Consider the following 12,677-nt stretch of genomic DNA (forward strand, 5'->3'; position numbering starts at 1 on the left):
AATAGCACTATTTACAGTAGCCAAAAGGCATAAACAACCTAAATGTCCATCAGTGGAAGAATGGTAAATAAATCGTGGTATATCCACACAATGAAATATTATTTATTCATAAAAAGGAATGACATGCAAATATATATGCTGCAACCAGAATAGAACTTGAAAACATAAAAGAAGCCTGACACTACTGTATGATTCCATTTATATGAAATACGTAGAATAAACAAATCTATAGAGATACAATGCAGATTCATACCTGCCAGGGGCAGGGATTAGGAGTAGTGGGAGTGACTAGTAATGCACAGAAGTGTTCTGGAACCTCGTAGTGGTGAAGTTGCACAACATTGTAAAGGTACCAAATGCACTGATGGTAAATTTTATGGTATGTGTATTGTACTGCAATTTAAAATAACATATATGAAGGTTGGCCTCCATCATCTATCTTCTCTCCACCACCCAATGGAAGACTATTCTTCTGTACATGTTCCTTTCACCTAGATTAAACTTGTAATTTTTTAAATTTCCTTTCAGTAGTTAATGTTATTTTATTACTTAAATAAATTTATAGATCAAAAATGCTTAGTACATAGTAAGTGCTCATATCAAAATTGTTACTATAGTCAGTAATCTTCCAAACTCCAGTTTATATCAACTCAGTAGATTCTACAGTGCTTTAAGTTTTAGCCACTATGGTCACCTGGGAGGGCTGCTTAAATGGATCTGCTTCCCATGGGTATTCACTACATCCACACGGAGAGAGCCCTAACTCCTGCTAGCAACCCAGAATGCACTAGTACACATTTTCTGTGAATTACCAGCTAGATTCTCTAATCACATGATTCATTGTAAGGCCATTAATTAGAATGTTAGGAAAAGCTTGGCTTGAACCTTCACTGAACCATTCACGAGGAAATTACTTCTGTACCTCTAGGTCCCACTCTAGTTCTGATTTCTTCTGTGCTCAATATTAAAAATACTTGCAGAAGACTGGTTTTATTCCTGAAGCATAAGCTTTAAATCCTCCCAGGAATGTAACTGCAAGGCAGGCCCTGAGTCCAAGCCCAGCCAGCAGGAAGACTGCCCCACGTGGCCCCTGACCATGAGGTTAATCAGATGCTCTCCCCTCCAGAAACTGCTGCCTGGGGAACACCAACCAGCTTTGCCTCTGTGTCTTTTTAACAGTTTGGGCTTTTCTTTGGGTTTTTCAGATCACAAGTGCTACAACAATACAGGTGTAGACTACCGGGGGACTGTCAGTGTGACCAAATCAGGGCGCCAGTGCCAGCCGTGGAATTCCCAGTACCCCCACACACACACCTTCACTGCCCTCCGCTTCCCAGAGCTGAATGGAGGCCATTCCTACTGCCGCAACCCAGGGAATCAGAAGGAGGCGCCCTGGTGCTTCACCTTGGATGAAAACTTTAAGTCTGACCTGTGTGACATCCCAGCCTGTGGTAAATACAAGTCATTGCCCTTAATGTCTTTGATCGCCTCTCAAAGATCCCCACCCCATTCCCTCTTCACTTAGAAGTATCCTATGGGGGGGCAGTGGGGGGAAGCAAATTGGATTGAAAGTGTTTGCTTGATGTCAGACAGTTTCTAGTGTAGATAAATCTTGATATTTCAAAAAAAAATCTTGATACTTCTACATAATAGTAAGGTACCAGATCACACTATAAAAAGTAACTGCTTTTCTACCTGAAGCCATTGCACTAGAAGATGTAACAGGGACCCAGCTTTCCAGAGGCACAGGTGAGACAGCTTATCACAATCATCTCTGTAGAAAAAGATGTGACCTATAACGGTCCATGTTAAAGTGGACCTTTTTAGCACAACAGTCATATCAGAAGCTGTGCGGATAAAAAACTGTCTTCTGTATGTCACAGAGCATACCCATGAACCAGGATGAGTCTTCAACCATTGCCCACTCATCCAGGGCACTCTCTGGATAAACATGTTCTCTGTCTGGTCCATTAATACTGCAGAAGAAGTGTACAAGTGTGTAGAAAGAAAATGGAATTGCTGAGTCAGTTTGTTCCATTACTTAGAGAATGTTTATAAGGTAAAAGAAAGAGAATGAAAATGTTGATGAGACCTGGAGTTTGGAACTCTCTGGAACGGATTCATCTTTCTGACACTCTTTCTTGTTGATACGGGGAGTGGGCTTCCCAGGCATGATGGGCGAACCAGGATGCCACTGCTGGGAAACTAAGAACAAAAACTCTCAAACCAGAAGCAATAGTTATGAGACACACAGATAACATAAGCCAGGGGGAACTGGGTCTTTAGATCATTATTCAAGGCATTTGTGCCACGATATTTGTCAAATGTCTACTATATGCCAAGTACTTACTCATCTGGGTGGTGGGATAAGTGGAGACCCTAAAGTAAGAGTAGGCCTAGCACACCCAAGAGGAAGTAAGGGGCCATTGGGGCTGGAGCAGAATGAGCAAGGAGGAGAGCAGCAAATGGGTCTGAAAGGTAATAAGATCCAATCATGCAGTGCCCTGGAAGCCACTGTAGCACTGAGGCTGTGAGCCTGAGTGAGTAGGGAAGGCCTTAGAGCATTCTGAACAGAACTCACACGGAACATTTTTAAAGGATTACTTTGGAAACTGAGTTGAGACTGGACTGCAGGAAGGGTGAGAGCAGAGGCGAGGAGATCATGGGAAGCTACAGAGATAATCTGGGGGAAGAGATGCAGTGTCCTTGAGAGCAGGAGGAGGAATGGAGGAGGCAGAAGCAAGGGGCAGAGGCTGGATGCATTTTGAGATTGGAGATGACAGGAATCACTGGTAGATCAGATGTGGTACAAAAGGAGGAAGGGTTCAAGAATGACTCCAGAGCTGTTGGCTTGGCTTGCCTTTTGCTGAGAGAGAGGAAACTGCAGAAGTTTAGTGGGAGCTGGACCAAATGAATTATTTTATGGGAGAAATGCACAGTTCATTCCATTCTTGGCAAACTCCATTGGTCACTTCTGATCCTTAATTTCTAACTAATAGTTATCAGAAATAGAGAAGAAATTTGCCCATAAACTGGAAGATATGTTGACAGTCTGATTCAAGGACTCAAGTTCTATTGCTAAAAATAAAAATAAAAAAATCAAGACTATACATTATACCAAAAAAGTATTAATTTTCATCTCAATAGCCTTTCTGAAGCCATCAGACCAAACACATGCTCTGAGAGAAGAAGAAAAATCCTTTAAAGTTCTTTCTGACTGTGTAGAGAGAGAGAAATATCACTTACATCTACAGAACACTTAATACATGCCTGCACGTTGCTTGGTACCTAACATGATTTTCTTCATTCAAAACTCATACCCTTGCTGTGGGATGGGTATTATTAATATGTACCACTAAGGTTCACAAGTTTTAAAGAACTTGTCTAAATCAGATGTCCAGCCATTGGTGGGATTGGACCTACCACTGAACTTTCATCTGCTGACACATAGCTCTGAGCAAATGCAAAGCTCATATTCTTCTACTTGGCACTCTCCTAGCTCTCATTTCAAGCTATAGATGCAAAAATAAATACAAGGATAACAACAGGCTCAACCTCCAGATTCCACCATGCCGTTTCCCTTATATGATATAACATCAAAAAAGGTTCCCTTACTGCTGAAGAAATTCATCATAAATGATTATCAGTAAATGATCACAGTATTAATCAGGACAGTGATATTGGAAACTCAGAATTCTTTCTGAATATTAACCTGCAGAGGACACAGTTAAAATTCTGATGACTGGTTAATTCTAGTCACATGAATGATAAATTTAGATGAAAGTTAACCCAGAGATAACAAGGCAGTTTTTACCACTTAGGATTAAAAAAAACAACAACACAACTTTCATTTTATTTTGAAAGAAAACAGTTCCTCTTGAGTTCTTCAACTCAAGCCACAAACACATGCATTAAAGGAACGGGGAATCCTTGTGTGATCAATAAGAAGTTGCTGGGAGACCAGCGGCTCCCTAGTGTGAAAGTTCCAGAAGAGAGCAGGTCAGTGTCGACTGCAGACTGAGACAAGATTTCTCATAATCGCGACCCTCAGTAGCCCACCTCTGACAAAATAATCATAATGGAATCCTACTTTTATAAATTCTGTAGAGCATTTGATTTTTTCTTATTTCATCCTCACAAAAACCATAAAAGATGAAGTAGGACTTTCCGGCCCCCTTAACCATGAGTAAACCAAGGCCCAGAGCGGTGAGAGGCCCATCTAAGATCACCAATTACCTCATAGAAACCGGGTCTCCTCTCTTTAGACCATCACTCTTTGTTCTGCACCGGAAATTCGTTATCACCACAGAGGGGTCTAGAGGATGCTACTGGCCAGGGATGCTGATAAGCACCTTGCAAAACCCAGAAGAGCCCACACAAAGATTCTTCAGCCCCAAATGTCAATAATGCCAGGGTCAAGGAAACTTTTCCTATACTATACAATCATAGACAATAGAAAAACAATATTAAACACTTATTACCATTTATTGTATAGTTACAACCGGCCAAAAACTACACTAAGAGATTTTTTTAAATGCAATCTGTCATGAATAAGTAATTCCATATACTTATGGGTAGGTTTCTTTTTTTACTTGTTTATTTGTTTTTAATGCCCAATAAAGAAAACTGAGACTTAGGCTAAGTAACTTGTCCAAGGTCACATGGCTAAAAGAAAAGGGAGCAAGCACTACAACCTACAGCCTGCCTTTTAAACTATGTGATTTATGTATGTATATGACTCTGTGTGAGAACACACGGACGGATAGATAGACTAATATTAACTATAACTGTTCATCTCACAATGAGTTGTAAATTAGTAGAACAGGATTGAAATGAGTCTTTTTCTGCCATCCCAAGTGGGATGGACTGTTGTGGGAATGTTCCTTAGTTATTTACATTTCCAAGTTGAGATTTCAGAATCTTCATGGGTTTCTCATTTTCACTAATGACATCTTTTGTTTGAATTTCAACTAAGTAAGGCTAAAAAAAAGTATAGGCCTAATTAAATAGAAAATATGAACATTGGTTGTACTTTCTAGAATAAACAGTCTGCTGCAGATTGTTTTATTCATGAACTTTCACTCTGGGACAGAACACAAGACGAAGGACAACTTAATGTGGCCACTGTGAATTTTGGAAATTGGCTTGGTGAGGATTGTGTGTCTATGCCCAGAAAGTGCCTAGAGGACATGAAAAGAAAGGACAAAACAGATGATAGTTTGAGAAAGACTTGACCTCTCACCCTCCCTCTTTTCTTTCATGTGCCAGGCATCTGATAATTACAATGGAAAAGTATTACAATTCAGTCAGTCACTAAACCAGTATATGTTGAGGTTTACTGTGCTTCAGAATTTTCCAGCAAGAGAGATCAGACCAGACCCTCAGGCAGCTTAAGTCCAGTGGAGAATTTAATGAAGAAAGGGGCTAGATTGCACTAAGTATTGTCATCCAGTTCCCAGTGCTTTGTGCTCTGCATTTTAATGGTGACAGTGCTTATTGAACATTATGCTTAGTTCTCTCTATTAGATCTAGCCCAAGACTTAGCTGATGCATAATAAAATGTATTGAACTAATTAATCCTCACAGTAACCACAAGATCAAAGGGATCATCTCCACCTTACTGATGCAGAAGTTGAGGCATGTTATTTTTACCAGATCCACACAACCCTGTCCCAGATCCCTCCCTCTGTCTGCCACGCTGTAACTGCTTCTAGAACAAATTCTAGACTATTTCAGATGAATAAATATTCCTTTATCATTTTCCTTTGATTATTATGAATTCTCTGGAATATTGTCCATTGATTTTCTTATTCACATATGCAGAGATATAGAAATAGAACGCTCAGCTTCAAAGACATCTCTGAAGAATCCAGCATGCCTCATTTAGACTCAGCCTTGATATGGTCTAGCTCCTCCAGCAACTCCACTCAGGTCTCATGGTGTTTCCCTTTTTCCCGGCCACTTCCTGGCTATCCCAGATCTCCAATACTCAAAGCTAGCCATCATCTTGGAGATCTGGCCTGCACCTTCCATGTGCAGTCATCGGTCACCTCTGAAGCCAAGTATCATGGGTTGGGTAGAAACTAAATTGAAAAAGAAATATTTTGCTGATTTTTTCCCCCAAACTGGCATCTACACACTCCTCTCGGGGTCACCATTTCACTGTAGCCCTTACCAATGCTTTTCTACCCAGCTTTGTTGGCTAATCTGTGGGAACATTAGTGTTTCTGGAAGTTCCTTGTGCAATGATCTTGCCATTTTGCACGACTTGTATTCTTTTTTCCTCCCCAAGTTATTGAGATCCCTTTTGTTGCTTTCTTGATTTGTATGGAGAGGCAGAATCCTGCTTGTTTTGGTGTTTCCATAGTCAAGACTTGACCCTTTATTTTCCTTGATCAAGCCTTGAGGTCACAGTTTTTCCGGTAACCTTGCCAGCATTGTCTGTTTCCCCTCAACCAAACAACCCAAACCCACTAGCAGTAGCATTATTTTTGCTCCTAAACTAGCTTCACTGAAGAGTCCCATTGATAAGAAAAGTAGTAAATCATTTGGCTCCATTTGGAGTTTTTAACCTGGTCTATTGCTTTTATATTTCCTTTTAAGACCTGGGCTTGGAACAATTTGCCAAAGGGCATATAGCCTTCTTCTGTGCCTGAATAGCCTTGACTTGTCCCATGACCTTAGAAACACCCGCCCCAGGTTCTGCTTTGTCACAAACTATTTTCTACAATGTGGTGGTTTACAGTTCGGGGCAAGGCAGATGTTTTCCAGATTGTGAACACTGCAGTTTTTAACTTATTCTGTCAGCAGCCTTCTCCCATATTTCATAGAAGACCTGTTGTGAGGCAATTTGTCTCTCAGCCATTTCTTCAAACCAAAATTGAACACTACAGTGAACTGAATGGTGGGGAGGGGTAAAGAAGAAAAGAATAAAGCCGTGATTTTGTATACTTTGAAGCTTTCTAGAACAGTTATTTTATGCTACAGACATTTCTAAGATGCCCTTTAGTTTCCAGCCTTTATACATTTTTCAACAAAGAACAATAGTGACCCAAAATTATATATAGCTAAGTCATAGTCCATAAACATTTTAACTATAAAATAATTTTCTCTCAAAGTTTTTTTTTAGGTGTCCCCAGTACATAGTCATTTACCCAGTGTGTAAACTTCTCTTAAAATAAGCTTTTGAAAGCCCCTGACTCTTTGGGGGCCACCCCTGCCAGCAGGAAGTGGTCATTGTCATCTTGGCCTTTTGGTAACAGAATTCTGATGTTAAGCCTCAATGATTGTTGCTGTTGCCTTTGTATCAGTCAAGGTTCTAGCAAGAAACGAATGACCCAATAGACTCAGGGGAATTTTGCAAAGAAATTGTCTATACAGGTGTTATTAGGAGAAACCAATAAGGAAGGTGCAGGATCTGAGACTAGAAGGAATGGAAAGTATTACCAGCCTATTAAGGCTGACCAGAAGGCTGTCTAGGACTCGTGGTAGCATTTAGTAGAAGAATGTCGACAATCCTCAGCAACCCAGTAAGGAGGAGGCCAGAGGAACAAATCCATCAACCATACTCTTCTTGCCTTTATCTCCTGCTAATGACTTTAATTGGATGAACCTGTCAATGGTCAAAGTGCCCATTGATACCATGCAGAGAGGTCAGCCTCATTGACTGGATCTGATGGGCTGAGGGCACTACAGAGAAATGTCATCATAGGTTTTAAATTGCTTCATGTGAGAGTCAAAAATTTAGTAAGGGTCCAAATAAGTTATACCAATGTAGTTTATAAAATCAGAGAACCTTGGGAGGAACTGTAGAAATCACAAACATTGACAGATGGCTCCAGAGATGGAGAAATTGTTCCACTCAAAGTGGAATGGCTCCCACTGCTCAAAAGTCTGCTTTTGTAAGAGAGAAAACAAAACTTCTATGTGAAATCTGATTATGCTGACCGCTAACTAAAAAGAAAAAAAAATTAACCCTAATAAGGAGCAAGTCTATGAATTAAATTGAGGTTTTTTTTCTTTTTTAAAAAATTTGTCCTTTTTAATTATACATGAAAGTAGAGTAGGTTTTGACATATTTATACAAACATGGTGTCTATCTTCTTCTAATTAGGATCCCAATCTTGTGGATGTACATGATGTGGAAATAGATTGGGTTTTTATTCCCGGGTATATGTAATTCCTCATACAGATTTGAAGACATCTTTCATATTCTTTATTTGATTTCTCTTTGTTCTGAAAAGCACATAGCCCCTCTTACTTTTTCTTACCATTCTCCTCTTATGGGTATTTCTTACTCTTTCAAAGCCCTTCTTTAAAATAGAGGACACCTATTCAGAATACGAGACACCCTTCGGTGTTTTGTAACCAGAGAAAGTACCAGAGGGCTGTGACGTTCTTAATCATTACTCAGTATTGCAGTGACGGCTATTACACTGCTGTAAGTGCCATATGAGAAAAATTTAGAGCAATTTCATCATGCTGTTGCTGGGTGCAACTGAGCCTTCAAATCTCCACTAAAACTTGTTAGTATTCCCTTTTTGAGGGGTTGGGGGGAAAGTGATTACATCAACATTTAGTAGATTTTTATAATTATGGATTTTATAAAACAAGTCTATAGCCTAACTGCAAGTTATTATATCTATTTGTAAAGTTTCAATTGCCGGTTTAGATTCATTGTTTTAGCCTATTGTATGATCTTCTCACTTTTTATTTCAATAGTTAAACAATTGGGTAACTTTCCTAGATTCAGGAATTTTTCAAGTTGTCATGATCAATGACAATGTTGAGCAAGCAATTTTTCTAAAGTATAACCCTCTATAATTCGGTGTTGATTTATGATTAGCACTTTTAGGTAAATGCATATAGTGAATTACAATTCTATCTAATGATACTAATATTTATCCATTTTTTTCATAAGAAAATCATGAGTCAATTACAACTTGATTGATGTTTTGCTGAAGTTTAAATTTGCTTGGTCTACCCCTCTATGAAAAATGAAAGAGATTTAATTTTATACAATTTATCAAACTTTGGCACCTAAAGATTTGCCCAATTAAAAAGTGAACAAAGGACTCCAAAAGTCATTTCTCCAAAGGAGTCACACAAGCTGCCAACAAACATGTGAAAAGATGCTCATTATGACTAACATTAGAGAATGCAAATCAAAACCCCAATGAGATACTACCTCACTCTTCTTATTAGGATGACCATTATCCAAGAAAAAATTTTTAGTGAAGATGTGGAGAAATTGGAATTGTTGCGCACTGCTGATAAATGCAAAATGGTGCAGTACATTAAAAATAGTATGGAGGTCCCTCAAAAAATTCAAAATAGAATTACCATATAATCCAGCAATCCCATTTCTGGATATTTGTCCAAAAGATTTGAAAGCAAGATCTTGAAGAGCTATTTGCACACTCATGTTCATTTCAGCATTATCCACAAGAGCTACAGGCGAAAGCAACCCAAATATCCATCAATGGATAAATGATAAAGAAAACATGGTATGTACATAAAATGGAATATTATGCAGTTTTTAAAAAGATGGAAATCCTGTCACATGCTATCACATGATGAAATAAGGTAGTCAGAGAAAGACATACCATATGATTCCACTTATCAAGGATTCCACCTAAAATAGTCCAATTCATAAGAACAGAAAGTAGAATTGTGGTTGGCAGGTCTGAAGGAGAGAGAAATGAAGAATTGTTCAGTGGATCTGAGTTTCAATTTCATAAGACGGAAACCTCTGTAGATGGGTCATACAACAGGGTGAATATACTTAACAATATTGAACTGTACAATTAAAAGTGGTTAAGACGGTAATTTTATGTTACGTATTTTTTACAATTGAAATTCTCTTTAATTATTAAAAAACAAAGATGGCCCAACTCTTTCCTTTTATAGGAAAGGAAACTTGAGGCCCTGACTGTGTAGAAAATTTTAGTGAACTTGTATAGATGGCAGTTACTAAGATTTTCCCAGTGCTCACAAATGAATTTTTGCCCCTAACTTTTTATAATTTAAACATTTTTCTACAGAGAAAATTTTAATCACTGATATGGCCTATCTTTCTTTTTTTTTTCTTTTTTTCTTTCTTTCTTTCTTTCTTTCGTTAAAGAATTTACTTGAGAATACATTAAGCAATAGACAATCTACTTAGTATTTCCATCATCAAATCAAAGCAATGAATACCAGGGCCAGCAAGCCAGGTTAAGGCCTAATTACCATCTTTTTCTTTTGGTTTCCAAGGGTATATGTAAATATCATTATTGCCATGGACCTGCTTGTTTTATAATTTTTAAATAATAAATAATAGTGATTGTTTTTTCTTCTTTTTAATTTTTTAAAATTTTTCAAACAAGGCCATAATTTAAACTTGTTTCATTTCCTTTGAATTCTAACTTTCACTCAAATTTCTTCCCACCTTTGACATACTTAAAATCAGAGCATTTCCTTGTTTTAACTCAAAGTAATATCCCAGATGATGTTTCACTTTACAAAAGTATCTTCTGAGTAAGAAATCATGATTACCTTGCTGTAAACCCCAGGGTAAGAACAGAATATTTTCTCTAATATATTTAATTACTAATCAAAGTATTGAGTGTCATTGTAAAAATAAAACAGGAATGTCAGATGTGAATTGAGATACCAAATTGTTGATTTTTAAACGGAAATTAATTATGTGATCTGGACTAAATTATTGGTTTCAAAAATCCCAAGTATTTAACTTGATGTAACTAATATGTGCATTGAACTTTTAAGCAGTTATTCGAAAGTATTAAAAATCTTCACCATTCTAATTTGCAGCCAATTTTCTGCGTGACACATTAGAGGTTTCCATTACCCTTTCGAGTGAGAATAATGTCCATTGTTCCAATGCAACGTCTTAACAGTATGACTCCCTATGAGATATTAGTTCTCACTGAAAGGGAACCTTGGAATCTTAAGAATGATCAAAAACAATTCCATATAATATTTTGGAATAATTTTCATTAGTGATGTAATTTAAGATTCATAGAAGCACTGAAGCCAGACAGGCTTGCTCACATTCCAACCCAGAAGCTCCACCACTGTCCAGCTTTGGTCCGTCATTTATCCTTTCTCAGCCTCAATTTCTGTTTTTGTAAGATGGAGATAACACTCAAGTGCTAGGTTAAAATGAGAAATAAGAATGATTGGGCATTTAAAAGGGACTGGGCAGAAATAAGGCTACTTGTGCTATGGAAAATATTTTTTAAAGTTTTTTTGAGCCAGAGATTGAACCCCCTTCTGGCCAAATGCAGAGTCGTGTAGGGAAGGAACCGTGTTGTATGATAGACTTACAATAGTCCTGCATTTGTTTTCTGTCACCTCCAACACCACTGCGTATTGTTCTGCTTGATTATTTCACTTGGCAGGAAGACATTGCACCCCTTGTACTCCTTTGCATACCCTCTGTGTAAGCAGAAGGAGCCAAGTTTGAGTGTATTTAAAGGATTTAGCTTCTTGAAGTTTGTTCTCCTGCAGAACTACAGGGGGATTTGTCCCAGACCGCCCATTTACAATAAAAGGCCTTCCATGAATAAGCTGATAGGTTATGAATACAGAATAGACTCCTTTGTTTGCCAGACAGGTGAGACCTTACTTTCTCTTGTTGCTAAAAATCCAGGCTGGAAAAATGACTAGCGTTACATTAGTACTGAATTAGTCTCATTCCTTTTGTAATCGTTACGCTTATAATGATTTCACTGAAAATCCAAGAATAACAGAGATCTGCCCTCACCCCAGGGTACTGAGAAATTCTATAATGTTAATAACAGAGCATCCAACAACTGTATAGCAATTTTCAATTATTCAAGGTTCTTTCGTGAACATTATCTCATTTGATTCTCGCATGAACTAAATAAGATTGGGTGATTCATTCCCATTGAATAAAGAAGGAAATAGAGATCAGAGAGGTTGTTTCTTGCTGAGGGTTATTTAGAATTCCCAGTCCCAAACATTTATCCCAGAATCCCCTTTTACTCTAACAGTGAACTTTGAGTGATCAAGTCATTACAGTTACTAGAATAGGTAAATTCCGTGTTACACTGTTTGTTATTTACAACAATTCTACGAAGTGGGCATTATTATTTTTACTTTGTGGACAAGTTTGCTCAGTGTCTTACTGCTGACTCAAGTTCACCTACATAATGACAAAGGAAGTAAAGCGAGGTCTCTGACTTTAAAAAGTCTACTTCCCTTAATCCACAGCAGTGTATCTAAGTGTACCCACTGTGTGTCTTGTGAGCTCACAGGAGGCCTTGCTGTAGACATCCTCAAACTGGTACGATTCCTCTCCATCGGTCCACCGACATGCAGATGCACCTGGCAGTGAAGAGTGGCCCCTCCAGAGATGCAAGGTTGCACATTTACCTGGTACCAGGGATACCAGGTACTAGGGAGTTCAAAGCCAGCACCAGTGTTATTTTCCACCTGTCAGATCCCCCTCACCCTTTTCACCTCCATGAACCCAAGGACCCCTACTGTGGGAAGCTGGGCACAAAACAGCAGGTGTTCCCCAGTTGCTGGCGCTGGTGCAGCACAGAGGCTAGGAACAAGACTGATGGGGAAGATCCAGCTGCATGTCCTTGGGCCAGTTACTTAACCACTCTGTCCCTCAGCTTCCTTGCCTATGAAAATGGGGGTAAGGA

General features: G+C 38.6%; 1 protein-coding gene across 1 annotated transcript in view; it reads left to right on the forward strand.

Annotated features, from left to right (window-relative positions):
* Positions 1-12,677, forward strand: part of Ror1 (receptor tyrosine kinase like orphan receptor 1) — a 163,162-nt gene that overhangs the window by 134,674 nt on the left and 15,811 nt on the right. The window contains exon 7 of the mRNA XM_077791550.1: positions 1,206-1,451. Coding sequence (XP_077647676.1) covers positions 1,206-1,451 — 246 coding nt within the window. The remainder of the gene's footprint in view (positions 1-1,205; positions 1,452-12,677) is intronic.

The sequence above is a fragment of the Urocitellus parryii genome, chromosome 11 (assembly GCF_045843805.1).
Source record: "Urocitellus parryii isolate mUroPar1 chromosome 11, mUroPar1.hap1, whole genome shotgun sequence".
NCBI classification, from domain to species: domain Eukaryota; kingdom Metazoa; phylum Chordata; class Mammalia; order Rodentia; family Sciuridae; genus Urocitellus; species Urocitellus parryii.